The 20,336-nt window shown below is 37.8% G+C and overlaps 1 protein-coding gene across 39 annotated transcripts in view; it reads right to left on the bottom strand.

Moving 5' to 3' along the window:
* Window positions 1-20,336, bottom strand: part of PBRM1 (polybromo 1) — a 106,645-nt gene that overhangs the window by 23,838 nt on the left and 62,471 nt on the right. For 33 of the 39 annotated variants that reach the window (XM_043886115.1, XM_043886123.1, XM_043886116.1 and 30 more), the window contains 6 exons: window positions 18,124-18,335; window positions 11,039-11,224; window positions 9,984-10,141; window positions 8,741-9,004; window positions 3,388-3,533; window positions 695-852 (listed from right to left, as the gene is read on the bottom strand). In XM_043886115.1, the coding sequence (XP_043742050.1) occupies window positions 695-852; window positions 3,388-3,533; window positions 8,741-9,004; window positions 9,984-10,141; window positions 11,039-11,224; window positions 18,124-18,335 (1,124 nt within the window). The remainder of the gene's footprint in view (window positions 1-694; window positions 853-3,387; window positions 3,534-8,740; window positions 9,005-9,983; window positions 10,142-11,038; window positions 11,225-18,123; window positions 18,336-20,336) is intronic. The other 6 variants (XM_043886117.1, XM_043886113.1, XM_043886126.1 and 3 more) reach the window with 1 other exon arrangement.

Below are 20,336 nucleotides of genomic sequence, written 5' to 3'. Positions count from 1 at the left end.
CACATGTTGGCTCACATGCCTCTTTGTCCAGACTTCTCATAAGACCTCTTATCTGGTAAAGCTCAATCCCTGCATAAGACCTACCATGACTGAGAGCCCAGTCACCTGAGAGGGCTCATTCCCTACCAGGCCCCCTGCATGGCTGCAGTCACTCTCACCAAAGAAGACCTCAGTCTCCCCTTTAGGCTCCCTTTGCCTCCTTACTAGAAGTAAGGAGCTTTCTTACTGTGACTCAAACACACTCAGCTTTCTTACTGTGATTCAAACACACCCAGATACTCTGCCTCAAGGTCTTTGCAGCTGATGTTTGCAGCGCCTAAAAGGAGTAAAATCTCAGCAGCTAGTTGAATGGTTTTCTCCCTCACTTCCTTCAGGGGTCTACTGTCATGTCACCTAACAGAGAGGCTTTTGCTAACCACGTGACCTAAACCAGAACCTCCGGCAATGTTACTCTCTATCGTCGTACTCTGCTTTATTCTCATTCATTGCCCTAATTACTACCTGATGTTCTATTTATTTAATTTTAATTTACTGACTCCCCAGCCTCTGCTCCACACAGTTAGGTCTCTGAGAAGGCTGAGATTTTGATTTTTTTATTGCTATATACCTAGCACCTAGAACAGTGCCCAGGACAGAAGTAGTATTCAATTAACTGTGGAATGAGTGTGATTAAATGAAAAGTATAAATACATACCTAAAATACATGTCATGGGGCAGGTTTCTTCCAGATTACTCAAAAACACTTCTTTCTTGTAGAACATTTTTGTCGGCTCATGTTCCGTCTCTTCTGGGTGAATGAAGATGGGGCCATAAAAATATGCAGCTCCATCTCGGACCCATACCTTTTCAATTCTTGGGAGAAAAAATGAAGAAATTCCATTAAATTAGAATTCTGATGGCTTTCATTCCTGAAGGCTTAATCTAACAAACATTCTGCTAACCAAAAACTTAATGGTATGCTATATTTAGAGAAGTTTCACTGACTGTTTTGATAATAAGACAATTTTCTTGATTCTTTTGTCCCCCTTTAAACATATAAGAAGATATTTGGGGAAAAAAAGAAGTGAACATCTGTCTACTCATTTCAGGAGGGAAATTTTTTTTTTAAAACATAATACCAAGGAATACAACTTAATAGTTTAAGCTTACTCCCAGGTTTTCTTCCTGGACTTGTGAGCTGAATAAACACACAGATCATCAATATTTGCGGTCAGATTACATCAGTGGCAGACATTCCTTTTAAGGCCATGGTTCATGACCTTCTTGTAGGTCAAGATCTAATACCCCTTTACCTCATGAGAATCTAATGAAAGCCACTGACCATCTCCCTAGAAAAAAATGAAAACATCTGGTTGCTCTGTGCAGGACACTGTACTATTTCTCAGAACCACACCATAAGGTTGATATTATTACTGTTCCCAAAGTCTCAAGGTTCCAGACATGAAGCAGCATGTTCATCTCAGTTAATACACACTTTCAGTTCTTCAGATCAAAATGCAGGGGTCACCCTTGACTCCTCCCTCTCTCCTGGACACTTTGCTGCTATTGTTGCGGTTTAGTTGCTCAGTTGTGTCCAACTCTTTGCGACCATATGGACTATAGCCCACCAGGCTCCTCTGTTCATGGGATTTCCCAGGCAGAAACACAGGTGTGGGTTGCCATTTCCTTCTCCAGAGGATCATCTCAACCCAGCAATCAAACCCACGTCTCCTGCATTGGCAGGCAGATTCTTTATCATTGAGCCACCAGGGACTATATTCTCTTAACTCAACCTTTCAAAACTGGATCTCATTCGTAGAAGTGGATGTGACTACTGGCCTGAGACACCATCATTCTTGCCTGGATTACTGCAACAGCCTCCTAGCAGGTCTTGCCCTTCTACCTTTGACTCTTTACTGTCTATTCTTAATAATCAGTAGACAGAGCCCTTCTGCTAAGACCTAAGTCAGATGTCACTTCTGGGGACTTCCCTGGTGGTTCAGTATTTAAAACGCTGCACTTCCACTGCAGGGGACACAGGTTTGACCCTTGGTCAGGGAACTAAGATCGTACATGCCATGGTGTGTGGAGGGAAAAAAGAAATGCCATTTTTGCACTTAAAATAATCCATGGTATTTCATTTAATTCAGTAAAGGTCCAAGTCCCTTCAGTAGTTTCTGAAGCCTCACACAATCTGCACTATATCCCCTGGCTCATGTACTTCCTACCTAACTCAAGTACTGCCCACTCCCTTTGTCTAAGCTCTGATCTGAACAGTCCAGGCATGCTTCTCTCTCCAGTCTTTGAACTGGATGTTCTCTGTCCCTGGAAAGCTTTCTCCCTGGATATTCACATTACTCACTTCCTTGGTTCCTTCAAGTGTTGGCTCAACTGTGAACTCTTAGTGAGGCTTTACACACCAGCCTATGTAAAGTTTTGAACACCCTACTCTGACCATGGCACTCCCAATTTCCCATATCCAGCTCTGTTTCTTTCCATAGCATACATCATAATTTAATGTACTATACACTTTACTTACTCATGTTTACAGTTTGTCTTCCTACTAGAAAAAAGATCCAGGAGACTAAGGATAGTTGTCTCTTTTATTCACTAATGTATCTACAGAACCTAGCAAATAGTATATATATAATAAACAATTACTAAATGACGAACAAATACAATGAGGAAACTGAAGCCCAGAGAGGTAAATAATTTGCCTAAGAACATTAAACCGACAGGGCTGGGACTTACATCAAAATCTCTTGGAATCAATTACTTTCTTAACTACTATCCTCTACTGCCCAGCCCTGTTCCCTAAACTCCTTTACTGCTATACTATGCCATCCAATCATACTTTCACCCATTTACTTGTTTACCAAATATCTGAGCCTCATGCACTATGTTTGGAGCAAGGGATATAAAGGTATATATCACTTTTTTGCTCAAAAAGAGAGGGTCTCTAACTCTCAGGGCATTTGTAGTCTCATATGGAAGCCTGATAATATAACTGATATGTGTTCTGAGGAGGAGGAAATACACAGAGCTCTGAGGATGTGTAATAGGGGGACCTAATCCAGTCTAGAGGAGATAGGAAAGGCTTCCTTAAGTAAGTGCCATTTCAAATTTAGGCTAAAAAGAGTTCACCATATGAAGTTGGCAGGGAGATTTCTGGGTTGAAGAGTTCAGTAAATGGAAGGAGGAGAAAAAGAAACAGAAAAAAAACAAACACAACAGGATTCATGAGAGGAAGTGTGGCTAGAGGCATGAGCAGGGGAAGTGTGGTGTGAAAGGAAGTAGGTGATATTCCCAAGGGAGGGACTTTGGTTTTCATCCTAGACAGTAATGAACTCCTACTGGCACCAAATCTCTCAAACCAAACCTTGTCCTCTCTCAACTCAAAATGCTCACCTGCCGACACGAGGACGCACTAGCCCGTGGGACTTGATGAAGACACAGTCGCCAACCTTCAGCCACATGTCATTATACCGGAGCTGCTCAAAGTAGTGGCAACCTGGTTCACCATTCGACATTTCCACAGGGACATCTTCTTTCTCCTGTGATAAAGGAAACTGGTTAAAGACAGGGATCTGATAATCAAGGAGTTGGAATAGAAAGTATGAAGGCAAAGCAGACTTTCCTTCATTTTAACTTAAAAAATAACCGTAAGTAGAAACTAATAAACAGGAAACCAAAAGTTTAGGTTACTGAAATTAAACTAAATCTTATCAAATACTGTATCTATTTTAAATTTCTAGTTAACTTTCATAAAATGTTACTCAAAGATTCTTTTACTACTCTCTCCTTCCTTTTCACATTCTTGGAGACTTTAGCCAAAAAAAAAGAAGAACAAAAACCCAAAAAAACCCAACAACAACAAACAATGAAGACTTAATTTCAGAAACAGCCTCATTCAACTGCTATAAAGGAGCAAATACTATACAAACTTCCTCTTCACCATATTTACTAAGCTCTTAATTTCTGCATATTAACAACTGATATAAAAATTTTATCATTTTGGTTTATTCTAACATGAGAAGGAACAGCATAGCCTCTGTGACAGAAACACATATACTCTGCCTTTGAATCATTCACAGCGTCTGTCAGCTACTGACTGCTGTGACTCTGGGTAAACTACTTGACCTCTCATGCCTTGGGTTCATCATCTGTAAAACGAAGATAGTGTGCAAATCAGACGGGGTCGTTAGGAAGCTTAAATGACACGATCCATGTTGAGTACACAGAATAACGCCTGGCTCATAAAACCACTTAACGTTCACTATTGTTCTTACAGTCTTAGCAAAAAAAAAAAAAGAAAAGATACTTCTGATTAATGAAACTAAGAATAATAATTTACTGAGAAACTAGCTGATAATGAGCATAGCACTAGGTGTTTTAAATACAAAAGCTCTAAAACATGTAAGAATTGAGGAAACTGCAAAACCCCCAAATTTTCTACTGCATTTTCCTGAGAATACCGGAAACTTAAAACTTAAGGAAAAAAAACTCTGCTGGAATGCCCAGATAATTTAATGCTTTGATCTTTGATTTCAAATGTGATACTGAAATGGACTTCTTGGAAAATTCTTAAGAATGAGAGAGGTATCACACATATGCTAGATTGAGGGGCACTAGAAGGAATGGAAGCTGTGATAAAGAAAGCCCTGAGATTAAGAATACATATTTATTTTAGATATGGGTTCCGACTGGGAAGACCCAGAGGAATTGGGTAGAGAGGGAGGTGGGAGGGGGGATCGGGATGGGGAATACATGTAACTCCATGGCTGATTCATGTCAATGTATGTCAAAACCCACTGCAATGTTGTGAAGTAATTAGCCTCCAACTAATAAAAATAAATGGAAAAAAAAAAAAGAAATGGGTTCTGTTCTAATTATCCTTCTAAAAATTTCTTGGTATGATATATTTTAGCCATGCAATATTAAAATAAAGATATGAGACTAAAAAAAGTAATTCATACACAGGACACGGGGTACTAATGAACTCCAATAACAAAAACAAATTTAATTCCCACACTGATTTCCACTGGTATTTCCTCTTTTAAAATTAGTATCTCTATGATTCCCAGACATACTGGTAAAATGTACAAAATTTCATGTTCTTTCCCAAGCTCCTTTTCTCTTTTTAACATTTTAATGACACTAAAATGGATGTTTTTTTCTAAGAAACTAAAAATTTTTTTTGTCTTTTACATTAAGAACTTAAAAATGCTTTTTCCCTATACAAACAGTGCATCTGTTGGAAATAACTCAAACATTAGAGTATGCAAAATTTAAAAATCAAGTTTTCTGTGATCCAACCCCAGAGATAACCACCCAGTTTAGTTTAACCAATTTATTGTTTTTCATGTTGTTTACACATATATAAAACATAAAGCACACATTTTTGGTTTTTCTAAGTAATGATGGAACCATATTCCATTCTGCAACTTGTTAATTCCTTCTGCTGACCACACAGTTTGCATTATATGAATGGATGTGTGACAAATTCCTATTCACAGGCATTTGGGTGTGGCCTAGAATTGAGTACTATGTTGGAACACATTCCCTGTTATCAAACAACAGGGTCAAAGAGAAAGCCACTGATGGGAGATGAGTGTGTGTTGTCCCACATTCACACCAGGCTGTATTACTAGTCTTCAGAACTGTCAATTTGCTGGGCATTTTAAAGACTATTAGATTAAAACATTTATGTTTTTTTGATTTTCTACAAATGATCTATTTGGTCCCTTGCCCATTTTTCTAGTAGTATTTTTTTCCTAGACTTCAAAGAGTTCTTGTACTTTAGAAACAGCAGTCCTAAGACTGTTTCATTAAACTAACTGATTCTGTCAATTGTAAATCTAGAAAATGATCTCTTTTTTTTCTTTTGTGGCTACTGGGTTTTATATCATAAAGGATCCATTTGAAGCTTATAAATGAATAAAAGATTATACGTAAATAACATAAACGTACTTAGGCTAGCAACTTATGTTTCTTTTTAAATGTTTATACCTTACTTATTTTGGAATATGAAATGAAAGTTCAACTGGTTTTTTTTTCCTTCTTTTTTCAAATAGCTATCAGTTTTTCCAATATCATTTGATTCCATCCTCTCTTGCTGAGTTAAAATACTGTGTTTATACAAACTTTCAGTTATAAAATAAATGAGTCACAGGTATGAAGTGTACAACACAGGGAATAATTATAATTATATAATATCTTTGTATGTTTAAATGATGACTAGACTTATCATGGTGATCACTATGAAATATATATATAGAAATACTGAATCATTACGCTGTATACCAGGAACTAACATGGTATTGTAGGTTAATTATATTTCAAATTCACAAATTCAGAAAAAGAGATCAGACTTGTGGTTACGAGGCAGGATAATGGGGGGGAAGGGGGATTGGATTATGGCAGTCAAAAAGTTCAAACTTTCAGTTATAAATAAGTACTGGGGATGTAATGTACAATATGATGAATATAATTAATACTGCTGTACATTATAAGAAAGACGTTAAGAGAGCAAATCCTAACAGTTCTTATCACAAGGGGAAAAAAATTTTCCTATTTCTTTAATATGTACCTATATGAGTTGATGGATGTTGATTACCACATTTACTGTGGTAATCATTATCATGATGTATGTAAGTCAAATCATTATGCAGTACAACTTAAACTTATACAATGCTATATGTCAATTGTATCTCAATAAAACTAGGAGAAAAAAAGGCGACTGTGGGATAAAAGGGGAAAAATGAATAAGGTCACTAGATTAGTAAATAGTATTGATGCTAACTTTATGGTTTTGATCCTTGTACAAGGTGTTAACATTAGCAGAAGATGAATGAAGAATATAAGGAATGACTTTGTTAAGTCTAAAGTAATTTCAAAATAAAAGTTAAAATATGTAAAACTAAAATGAATGAGTATATTCTGGATTTAATTGTGAAAAGCCTATTCCCTTCATTAATCAATTCTGAACTAACTCAGTATTTTTAAAATGTAATTTTGTAAAATGCAATACTATCTGGCAGGGTAAAGTACTCTTGACTGCTCTTTCAGTTTTTCTTCTTTTTCTCGTGACTGTCATGCATTTATTCTTTCATAAGAATGATAGTATCGTCAAGTTTCAAAACTTACTCAAGTAAATCTTCAACAGCTTTCAATAGACTGTTTTTCTTCCTACAGGTTCCATAATACTCCTTTTAAGATAATTTCTTAGTGTATCTTCTTTTTTGGTTCATGTGAACTGGATAGTTTCTTCCACGATTTTTTATAACACTTGTTAAAATTTATTCAACATTTTCATTTTACTTTCAAAATCTTATGAATTACTGTTGTGTTTATACAAGAAAGCTATTAACTTATATACGCATTTTGAAATTTCTACTTGTTGAATTCTCTGTATTCAAAAACGTTTCACAGTTAATTTCTCCCCAATTCTCGGCAAAAAAATAATTTTGCCTCTTAGTTGTCAAAATTTTACTAATTTTGTTTGTCTAGTTATATTTGCTCTATTCAGAAAAATATAGATAATGGCAAAGCAAGCACCTATGTCATGTATATAGCTTTCAAAGGAACTGCTTTCACTTTAGGCTTGATACACAATTTTTAAAAATCATTTTGAGGGACTATCTATTTAAAGGCTTCAATCCAGATGAATACTATACCTTATCAAATAATTTCTCCTTTGATCTACTAATATAAAGTATATTACAAAATTTTCCTAATTTTGACTAATCCTTGCATTCTGAGAATAAACTCCCTTCTACGTGGTCATGCTGCTCTCAAACTACTATGATTTCATTTGTACTTGATTTCATTTTTTCCCCCAAGTATTTTTTGTATCAATATTTATAAACTGATACTCAACTGCAGTTTTCTGTTTTTATTTTGTCAGACTTTGGAATCCAAGATTATTCTGTCCTGGTAAGACAAACTGGGACATTTTCTTTGATCTCCATACTCTGTGATAATATTTTTTTTGGCTTTACTGCAACATGTGGGATCTTAGTTCTCCGACCAGGGATCAAACTCATGCCACCCTGCAGTAGAAGTGTGGAGTCTTAATCACCCCAGGACTGTCTGGGAACTCCTGGAATAATTTAAAGGGTGAAAGAATTTACCTATGGAATTATCTGACCTAAATACTTTTTGGAGTGAGCTCTCTGACATTAAAAAAAATTTTTTTCATGTTGTTATCTACTTAAACATGTTATTTTTTCTTGATTTCACTTAACTAACTGGTATTATCTTAGAAAGTTATTCATTTCATTCAGGTTTTACTATTATTATTTGTTTTTATTTATTTTTTGGCTGCACCAAGAGGCTTGTGAGATCTTAGTTCCCCAACCAGGGACTGAACCCAGGCCCTCGCCGATGAAAGTGCAAAATCCTAACCTCTGAACTGCCAGGGAATGCCCTCATTCAGGTTTTCAAATTTATTAACAGAAACACACAAGTCTTTAAGTTTCCTCTATATTTTATATGTTGAGCTTAATTCCTTTCTTTTTCCTTTATTAGGATAATTGGTAGTTTATCTCATTGAACCCATCAAAGTCTCCTTTTCAGTTCTGCTATTATGTTTTCCAAGTATTAATTTTTCTTTCCTTTATAGTTCCCTTCTTTTTGTTAGGCTAAAATTTTATATTATTGCTCTTTTTCTAATTCTGAAGTTGAATATTTTATTCATTTATTTTTGAGAAGGGGTGTTTTGAAATTAAAATTCTTTTCTGTGTGGCTATTATCTACATACCTTTTCCAAGTTACAACTGTCTTCAGTTCGACTGTCCTCTGAGTTGTCTGTATTCTTCTCATCATCCCCTTTATCTGCATTTGCAAATACAGAGGCCACCCGGACCACAGGCAAGGGCACATCTCGAGGGACAAACCTAACTGAGCTGATGGGCATGGTCCACAGTTTAATTTTCTTAAAAGATTTGGTTTTGGCAGAATATCGTGATTCACAGACAAAAACATCCTCATCTCGAAAATTTTCTGGGCATAATTTAAAGTATTCCTGGTGGATATAAGAATAAAATCAATTAGGTGAATTTTCTGAAAACCAAGCAACCAGAAAACAGACAAAAACACCAACCAAGCAAAGAAATAAAAGGTAAAGTGTTAAGACTTTTTGACAACTAACAACAAATGATAAATGGTTAGAGATCAGGAGTATTTTCTTATATAGAATGGCATTACTCAGTATATTCTATTTAGCTTATTTAGTTTACCTCCCTGATGAACAGGGAGGCCTGGCGTGCTGCAGTCCATGGAGTCGCAAAAAGTCGGACACAACTGAGTGACTGAACTGACCTGAAGTTTTACCAACTGCCCCTATGACAGTACATTAGTATTTCAGACAGCTAGTTCTTTAAAGCTTTGAGCCTGTGCCTATAGTAGACAGACAAACAAAAAATACACCATATTACCTAAAACCACACTGAAAATTTAATGATTCTTCAGAAAATGTCATCCTTAAAAATATGTCTGGCAATATAAAAAAATTTAAGCTAACTGCATATACTATCGGAGAAGGCAATGGCACCCCTCTTCAGTACTCTTGCCTGGAAAAGCCCATGGATGGAGGAGCCTGGCAGGCTGCAGTCCATGGGGTCGCTAAGAGTTGGACACGACGGAGTGACTTCACTTTCACTTTCATGCATTGGAGAAGGAAATGGCAACCCACTCCAGTGTTCTTGCCTGGAGAATCCCAGGGACGGGGAAGTCTGGTGGGCTGCCATCTATGGAGTCGCACAGAGTTGGACACGACTGAGGTGACTTGGCAGCAGCATATGCCTATAGAGCATAGGCAACTAAGGGTCTTTCACCTTTACGCTCAGATTTATTTTTCCTCAAATCTTTACATAAAGCCAGAGACATAGCCTAAAAAAATTCAAACAGTTTTAAACACAACTATTCATTTCGTAAATATCAATTTTCTGTGGTTGTGAACTCCATGAAATAATTTACTGTTTGGGGATTAGTAAGTTTCTTACCTTGACAAACATGACCACACATTTTCCTAGAATTTTACTAACAGGAACTTTATTGTAATAGTCACTCTTAAAAACTTCTTTTTCTAGAAATTTTCGTGTAGCCAAATGGAATGTTTCATTTGGCCGATAAAACCAACAGCCATACAACCATTTTTCGCCTCAAAAACAAAGAGGGAAAAAGAGAGAGAATTACCATTAATGGAAATAACATATTCTTTGTAAAATGAGCAAATACTCCATCCATTCTGCCATGAGCTGAACCGAGCAATGTGCTTTTAGGCCATGGTTCCTTAATAGAATTATCTTAGAAGAAACAATACTTTAAAATAATAAAGTGCAATGACACCTAAAAATGCTACTTTCCCCCTTACAGTAAAAGATGTAAAATAAATAGAACAAGGAAGGTGATGGGACCTACTCTACTCTGCTGGGTCAGGACACAGCTTAAGCTGTGTGCTTTAATAAGGATGTAAGATATACTGAAGGACATATGTAGCACTTGGGTTAAAGAATACAAAGGTATTTTATATGATGAACAGCTGAAAGAACTGGATTGTCTGGATCACACTTCTGCTTGGTTTTGGCTTCATTAACTCCTATTCATTCTCTATGTTTCAAGTTAAAGGCAACTGTTCTAGGAAGCCTTTTTGAAATCAAATTCTAAGCCACATGTCTCTCTATAACAATTTCTTCTTTATTTGTGACTTTTACCAGAGTGGTTTTGCTAGGGACAAAACACAGACTTTTTGTTCTTCTGAATCTCAGCCAACCTACAGGGTTTGGTTTTTGGATTTTTTAAATAAGTATCAGTTGAATGAATGACTCTCATCTAGACTTCAAGAAGTTACATTTCTTTTGACTCAGCTATGCCACTGCCCAACAGTGCTTGATCCTATGTTCTTTATATAGTGGGTACTGAATTGTACTTATTAAGAGCGTAAAACAATTACTGTGGAAAGGCGTAAAATGTCTAAGTTACAATTTCCTTCCCTGAGAAACAAGGAGTAAAATAATCACAGCTCACCAATTTGCTCCCCAATTTAAAAGGAACTTACCAGCAGAATCTTCCCATAGTCTCTCAATACAGACGATATGAGGTTGTAGATTGGCCTCTGAGGGCTCCACATAGACGTAATCTCCAACATGGTACATGCTGTTCTTAAAGCTGCAGTCCTGGCTATATGTGCGATGTAAGCCTGAGAGGCCTGCAGCTCCTGAGGAATCTTCACTCTTTTCAGCTTCTTAGGTAAAAAAGAGAAAAATGTCCCCATGAAAGGGATGTGGGAATCAGATGCAGAATTAAAACTACACATACTAATACATTTAATTCTTTTCCAGATACTCCAAGGCAGGATTCAGGACAAATAGTATGATATCCACATTCCCAATAGTCTCCACTCGAAATTGTCTTTTTAAATTACAGCCAACTGCCATTAATTTAAATAAATACATAAATAAAGTATCTACAGAATAAAAATAATCACCTTAATAATATATGCTCACTGTAGTCATTTTGGATGATACAGAAAGGTATAAAGAAGAAAACAGGCCACTCATAAATCATGTGATCCTAGAGATAAATCTTGTATGTACTTTCTTTCCATCTTAATACCTCTGAAATTTCTTTCTTCTGACTGTTATTAACATGGTTATGTCACAATGAATGGAATCTTAGAACTAAGGAGATATGGAACATGTATTTCACACAGTATACTGTAAACTATATATGAAAAGTATTAGTCACTCAGTCGTGACCGATTCTTTGCGACCCCAAGGACTGTAGTCTGCCAGTCTCCTCTGTCCGTGGAATTGTCCAGGAAAGAATACTGGAATGGGTTGCCATTTCCTTCTCCAGGGATCAAACCTGTGCCTCCTGCAATGCAGGCAGATTCTTTACTGTCTGAGCTATCAGAGAAGCCCAGAAACTATATCTTTATACACTTAATATCATAAAAATTTCCTCTGAGATCAAATGCTTTTCAAGAAGATTTTTAGTTTTGCTAAAATATATTTTTTAATGGTTTCCATATCACAAGCTGGAATCAAGATTGTCAGGAGAAATATCAACAACTTCAGATATGCAGATGATACCACTCTAATGGCAGAAAGTGAAGAGAAACTAAAGAGCCTCTTAATGAGGATGAAAGACAAGAGTGAAACAGTGGGCTTAAAAGTCATCATTCAAAAAACTAAGATCATGGCATCTGGTCCCATCAATCATGGCAAATAGATGGGAAAAAAGTGGTAGCAGTGACAGATTTTATTTTCTTGGGCTCGAAAATCACCGCAGATGACTGCAGCCATGAAATTAAAAGATGTTTACTCCTTGAAAGTAAAGCTAAAACAAACCTAAACAGTGTATTAAAAAGCAAAGATGTCACTTTGCCAACAAAGGTCTATATAGTCGAAGCTATGGTTTATCCAGTAGCCATGTATGGATGTCAAAGTTGGACCATAGAGAAAGCTGTGCACTGAAGAACTAATGTCTTCAAACTGTGGTGCTGGAGAAGTCTTGAGAGCCCCTTGGACTGGAAGGAGATCAAACCAAACAATGCTAAGGGAAATCAACCCTGAATACTAATTGAAAGGACTGATGCTGAAGCTCCAATACTTTGGCCATCTGATGCGAAGACCTACCAATGGAAAAGACTTTGATGCTGGGAAGGACTGAAGGCAAAAAGAGAAGAGGGTGGCAGAGGATGAGATGGTTAAGATAGCATCATCAACTCAATGGACATGAATCTGAGCAAACTCTGGGAGATAGTAAAGAACAGGGAAGCCTAGCATGCTATACAGTCCATGGGGTCACAAAGAGTCGGACATGACTTAGCAACTAAACAACATATAAACCATCATTTACAAACACCATAGTTTTTTTTTTAGTAAAAAGCTTTGCCCATTTCTTTGATTACTTCCTTTGGATAATTTTTAATAAATGGAAGATCTGGAAATAAGTACATTAAATGTCTTTAAATGCATGTTCCAGACTGACCCCCAAAGTCTATACCAATTTAAATCCATCACTATTTGGCTACAAGGGAGTGGGGGTCTGTTTCTCCATTCATTCTCTAATACTGGTATTATAAATTTTTAAAAAAGTTTTGGCAATTTTGGTGGAAAATGTTATCTAGTAGTTGATTAATCAAATGAATCCTTGTGACATATGCAGTAGATTCACAAGGTTCTTGAGAATTTTATACGAGCAGGAACACTGGCCTGAAAGGGAGAGAAAGAGTACAAAATGAAAGAAGGCTGGTAACCTCCCCAAACTCTAGAGACAGGAAACAGGCTGATAAAACTCAGGTACAAACATGTGCTATCTTTCATGAAAAAAGATGATTCAGAGGGAAAAGTGTGGAGCCACAGAGAACTAATTCCAGGCCTTGAAGTCTAATATTTTCTCCTGCAGCCTTCACTTTTTCTGTTTCCGCTAAGGTTCTTTTTTTGTTTTGTTCTTTATCTTAACATCTTAGAGAGATTTCACTTAAATATTTGGTCCCATTTAAATAAATATTGGCTTCTATTTAAAATGTTAGAACACTTAAAAAGCTGACTGGAAGCTCTCCATGCATACATAGAGCTGGCTGAATGGCAGATTTCATTGAGGACCAGATGTTATCTTCAGTTTTCCCCACTGCCTGCTGCATTTCTCAAGAGAAAAATTCTCCCTGTCTCAAAATTAAAAGCTATTCTAGGAGATCAGAAGTTTAGAAGATCAGGGGTCTCACTATCTGGTATAAATCCTTTCGTAACTCCCCTCTTCAGAACCATACCCCAACCCTTAGGTCAGCCTGCTCTCCCTGAGTCTGAACACTTCAGGGATGAACAGTCAGAGGAAGGGTGGGGAGGTAATCTAGAGGTTCAACTCCTTTAAATTTAGACTTTCAACTAAACTTTCTGTTTCCAGTCTTGCATGCACCTTCATTTTTCAGGTGTACATGGCATTCTAATGCTTGCGCCTTTCTCGACAGTAAATGGCCTGCTAAGGTCTTTATATGACACCAGCCTTGAAGCCAGCATTAGCAACTTATCTATCAATTTTACTAGCTTCCAAATTTTAACTGCCATCATCTTCTCCTCCACTATTTCCTTCACTTTTTCTGAGGGGAGTGAATGCTTTTGTGTTTGTTTTTTGTTTTGTTTTAAAAGCCACCTTCCGTCATTTAAATTGTTTTGGAAGAAGGAGCAATGGTATCGGCATACAATCTGCCCACGTTTATGCAGTCTTACTTTTGCTTACTGACCCAAGTAGGAATAGTTAGTTCTGGCGTTTAATATAAAAACAGGGTGTGTGACATCTTGTCTCCCTCAATTTCCACTGATTATTAAGAAACCTACTCTGCGACTTAAAGACAGAGAAGGCTGACTGACATAAAACCACCATTCTCTCCAGCATTTTGCCGTCTTTCAATACTCATAAATAACTAGTTACAACAACCTTCAGAGTTCTCTGCTTTTAAGCTTTTCGTACCCCGTCCTTCCAGTGCTGACCTCGCATTCTACAGCAAAGCACCACTTCCTAGCTACCTCCAGTCTCATGCTGCGGAAACAGTCTCTGAATTAGTGCAAAAGGTGAGTAATTACTAACAGGGATGCTCTGGCAGCCTCAGAAAGCAGTTCTTTGCAGCAGTCTTTCTTTCCTCTCGTCAGCAAAGCCTCCCAGGCTCGGAAGACAGGTACAACGTTGAAAAAGGAAATGCAAGTCTCCTAGCTTTTTTCTTTACGTGGCTCTGCTTTTCAACCACAGGTATTCATCACAGATTAAGTCATCGAAAATATTTCCTGGTATCTAAGGATCAATTAGCAGTGACCAGCAGTCTTTAAAACGTCAATACAGGGAATTCCCTGGCAGTCCAGAGGTTAGAACTTGACACTTTCACTAAGGAAGGCCTGGGTTCAGTCCCTGGTCAGGGAACTGATATCCCGTAAGTCATGTGGCATGGCCAAAACCCCCACAAAAATGTCAGTATTGCCTTTTCTCTAGAATGTGCCACCTTATATTGGGTTCACAAATCACTGCTAATCCACCAAGAAGGAAGGCAGGTGCCATAAGTTTTTGCTGCTCCACTCATTAAATCCAAGGCCTTAGAGCAGTGATTCCCAGACTTAAGTGCACATCAGAATGACCTACAGGTCTTGCTAAAAAAAAAGACTGTGGTGTCCCTCCCTCAGAGTTTCTGAATTGGTAGGTCTGGCATGGGAACAGAGCACCAGCATTTCTAAAAAGTTAACAGGTGATGCTGATGCTTCTTGCCTAGAGGTCATGCTGTGAAAGCTGGCTTTGCGTAATTCAAAGAGCAGCTGTCATTAATTTTGCATTGCCAGGGAAAGTATCAACTAAATTTAAACAGAAAAACTTCCAAGTATACAAAATTTTGTCACAGGTGTCTCAAACATCACTCAGTACAGTACTGGCATTCTGTCTTTTTCACTCACTGAATTCTGTTTTGATCTTTATTATTTCCTCTATTTACTTCAGGCTTGATTTGCTCTTCTTCTAAATTTCTGAAGTGGAAAAATGCATTCATTTTTATGAATTTAAACATGTATATTTCTAATACATGTTTAAAAATCTGTAAATTTCCTAATAACTACCTTATCTATATCCCATAAATTTTAATATATTATTTTTGTTTTTATTCGGTACAAGATTTTTCTAATTGTTCTTCTGAAGTCTTCTTTGATCCATAGTTTATTGAGAAATGTACTACTTCATTTCCAAATATTTGGGGATTTTCTAGATTTCCTTCTGCTGATTTCTAATTTCTAATCTAATCCTATTGTGTTCAAAGAACAAACTTGGTATGCTTTCAATCCTTTAAAATTTTTGAAACATGTTTTATGATCCAGCTCATGGTCCCTTCTAGATAATGTTCCATGCAGGCTCTACAAGAATGTGTATTCTGTAGTCACTGGTGTAGTGTTTTACACGTCCGTCAGGTCAAGCCAGCTGACAGTACTGTCCAAGAACTCAGCCTGCTGTAAGAAGACCCACCACAGACAACGGTGTGGGTTCAACAACGAACATCCATGTCTCACAGGTCTGGAGGCAGATCTGGCCGATGGTGAGGACCCACTTCCGGCTTCAGACCGCCGTCCTCCTGCTCTTCATCCCCTTACAATGGCACCAACTCCACTGTGCTGACTGCACTCTCGTGACTACATCCAAACCTAATTATCTCCAAAAGGCCCCCATCTCCAAATACCAACATACTGGAGGCTACAACGTATGAATTTTGGTGGGGGACATAATATTCAGTCTATGACAGCCTAATCTTATTGAGTCATACTTTTGCCAATTTTTGGTTTAGCCTGTCATTTGCTGAGAAAGATACATCAAGACTCTAATAGTTGAACTATTTCCCTTTTCAGTTCTGTCAGTTTTGCTTTATGGACTTTGCAGCCCCACCGTTAGGTACATTTTGTTTGCTGCTTAGTTTCTAAGTTGTGTCTGACTCTTCCGTGACCCCATGGACTGCAGCCTGCCGGGTTCCTCTGTTCATGGGATTTCTCAGGCAAGAATACTGGAGTGGGCTGCCATTTTCTCCTCCATAGGTACATATACATTTGTAAGTATTATATGTTTTTGACCCTTTTAACATTTTAAAATGTCCCTCTTCATCTCTAGTAATATTTCTTAAAGTTTATTTGTCTGATTAATATAGCCACTCCAACTCATTATGGTTACTATTTGCATGGTGTATCTTTCCACTTTGCCTCATCAGCTTCTCGCAACTCTACACATGGGCAGCTTTCCAATCAGCCAAGAATGTGTGGAGTTTATGTGAGTCCTTCTACAGTAATTTTCAGGATATTCCTCAATGTCAACTGTTACCTGGGGGAAGCAAAGCTGCAAGTTTAGTCAGTTCATTCCTGCATCAACTGCTTTTGTTGGCGGTCAAGACACAAGACCACCCCCTCTTCCAGTCCAACACACACCCATACACACCCACGCGCTCTCTCTCTCACCATCATTAATGAGTACACTCCTCTGGGGAAAAGCTGCTGGTTTCTACTGGCAGGTAGCCCTATGCTGGTAAAATCAGTCCTCACCAACTGGGTTCCTTTCTCTTCTTTTTTCCATATGGCACTGCCTATGAGAATTTGCTTAAATCAACTTCTTTCACTCCCTTTCCTGAGGAAAAAATTCTAAGGAGCAGACTTGATGCCAAAGATAAATATGACTCTTGGAAAAGTTACACATTCTAGGGATTTTATGTGAACATTTTTTCAGGAATGATTAACTTCCTAATAAAAGTTCCTACTTTCAAATATTTCTAAGCTCTGGCAAGTGACTCAAAGTAACTTTTTTTTTTTTTTTTTTTTTTTTTGGTTTATAAAAATAACTTTAATTGCAGGGTGTCAAGAAGTTTAAATAACTCTGTATTATGATGGTCAGCTACATATAAGATACATATTCTTTCAAGTTTAAAGTACCTCTCCTAGGAATTAGGCTAATGGTTGATTCCTTATTTTAGTTCAACTGGAATAAAACCTAACAGGAGTATTTTCCGGTAAAATACAAAAAATATTAGTCACTCAGTCATGTCCGACTCTTTGTGACCCCACAGACTGTAGACCTCCAGGCTCCTCTGTCCATGGGATTCTCCAGGCAAGAATACTGGAGTGGGTTGCCATTCCCTTCTCCAAACTTTTTTTTTTTTTTTCAAAGTAACATTTTTAGGTTGATACAATTAAAATAAAAATTTCCTCCTCCTTATGTGGTTCAACCCAAACATCTACTTGTCTGAGTCCATATAAGGACAGCCATGCTGTTGAACAACAGGGCAGAAACTTAATGCACTCACTGCTCAGAATGCTTTCGAGCCTAAGATGGGCCCCTTAGGTTTTTATCTACCAGTAGTATTAAGAGGTATTAAGCCGCCACATTTGTGAATTAACTGACTCTGTTCTTGAAATACTAAGAGTAAGAGCTGTGTCACAGGCAACTTCCAATCTTTCCCAGTCTGATGATTAAGCTGACAATGACAAAAACATTTCCAGCTTACCATGTCCATTTTGTAAGAGCCAACGCCCTGAGTCTTCATTTACACAAAGAGAGGTCTACTCCACAGCAAGAGCAGCTAGAACAGAGTATAATAATGTTTCTTCATATTTAACAAAGTGAAAAGAAACTAACCTCTTTTTTCTTCTTCTCGTTTTAGTTTATCTTCCTCTATTTCTTTTGGCAGTTTTTCCTTCTTTTCTTTCTCCACATCATTATGCAAATGTTTTGTGGTATAGCTGAGTGCTGGTGAAAGAAGGATCTCTCCATTTTTGCAGAGTTCATCACGAATTTTAATAAAAAACTGCTGAAGTTCTACTGCGTCCTCATATATTTCAGAATCTGTCCTGTAACAGCATCAAGAACATTCATTGACACACAATATGCTTCTTTTAAACACCCTGATCATATGTTAAAGCATCCCGTGAAATGCTTCTTTAATGTAGTCACTGATACAGTGGTGACTTCTGAGCAGTTCTAATATGGGTATCTCCTTAAAATTTGTTCAATTTTACCTCAGTGAGCCTCCTGCCCACCAGTTTCCCTTTCCTTAAGGCTCACTCCCTATACAGCTCATGTAAAAGGAAAAGCCTCACCCAGCTTCCTGGGGCAGAAACGTGGTACATGCATTAGCTAAGTTTGGCAACAGAAGATGGCTGCCAGAACCAAGGACTATACTAAGGCTTCATACCATGTGTAACACTTACCTGAATCTAATCTTGGGATTAATTTTAGCTTTCTTTTAGTTAAGGGATCAACACACTAGATAAAATATTAACAGAAGATTCAGCCCATTTTTTTTTTTTTTTTGGATCTATATTATGGTTGTCTAGGCTGCTAGGACTCAGTAAATATTTGAACCTAAACTTCAAAGTCCTGAGAACATCACAAAATGGTTGCAGGCCTCAGAGTTAGTGTTCATTTTAGTTCCTGAGAAATAACTACATAATTCTGGGGAACCAGCAGAGGCAACACAATGAAAGACAGAAAAAAAAAAATCATCTGTGTCATACTGAAAACTTTTAAGAGATTCTCCCCATTTACACGGAAAAGGCAATGGCACCCCACTTCAGTACTCTTGCCTGGAAAATCCCACAGACGGAACAGCCTGGTAGGCTGCAGTCCATGGGGTCGCTGCGAGTGAGACACGACTGAGCTACTTCACTTTCACTTTTCATTTTCTTGCATTGGAGAAAGAAATGGCAACCCACCCCAGTGTTCTTGCCTGGAGAATCGCAGGGTTGGGGGAGCCTGGTGGGCTGCCGTCTATGGGGTTGCACAGAGTTAGACACGACTGAAGCAACTTAGCAGCAGCAGCAGCCCCATTTATAAAATGAGACGATTGGGCAAAATGAACTTCATAATTTAGACTCAAAGAAATTTTATTACTATTTGTCATCCACTGTTGGTCTGAGGAAGGCCTAAAGATAATTCTACTAACTACTAGGAATATCAGGGTTTGAAAAATTATTCACAAAGGTAACCAGAGACAAAGACTTAGCAGCAGCCATGGAGGCATTCTGGTCAGGGCAGTGTGGATGCTGCAGCCAAACCCAGTCAGCTGCTTGCTGACACCAACTATTAGAGCATCAAACTTGAGAGAAGGCTCCAGAATGCTGCTCACAAGCACAGGTGACCTGGCAGCCTAAAACACTGCCAATAACAACCCAGATGAGTGTTTCCAGGGAGATTCTGGAATCTTTTCAGGTTACAGAAATGCTAACACTTGTAGGAAAACAATAAAACTGGCCAAGGAAGAAACTCGAACAACACTATTTTGATGCCTATTTTCTGAATAGAGACTCTGAAGGCTGTTCTGCTGCTACTGCTGCTGCTGCTAAGTTGCTTCAGTCGTGTCCGACTCTGCGACGCCATGAACTGCAGCCCATCAGGCTCCTCCGTTCATGGGATTTTCCAGGCAAGAGTACTGGAGTGGGTTGCCATTGCCTTCTCCGGAAGGCTGTTCACTTGAAATTAATTCTATAAGAGCTTATAGTTACAAGTATAAAATTAAAACTGAAAATGCACTTTTGATAATCCATGCTACATTCAAAGAGCAGGTTTATAATTCCATCATGCACTCAGAACATCGTGTAATTTAAAAATTAAATTGTGTAATTTAAAAATTACAAATTGTTTACTTCTGGGTTTTTCATTTAGTGTTTTTGGATCTGGGCTGATCTTGGGTAACTGAAACTGCAGAAAGTGAAACCTCAGACAAAGAAGGGGATACTGTAAAGTTACGTTGGACTCTTACCTCCTAGGCCTCAATAGCAAAAACTAATCAGGTCAACAATGGGAGAAAGAAAAGAGCTTATTTCTAACAGATAGAAATCTGCTTAGTTCCT

This window comes from Cervus elaphus, chromosome 24, assembly GCF_910594005.1.
Source record: "Cervus elaphus chromosome 24, mCerEla1.1, whole genome shotgun sequence".
Taxonomy (NCBI): domain Eukaryota; kingdom Metazoa; phylum Chordata; class Mammalia; order Artiodactyla; family Cervidae; genus Cervus; species Cervus elaphus.
Note: the sequence above shows the minus strand (reverse complement) of the source record. Positions and strands in the feature narration are given on the sequence as shown.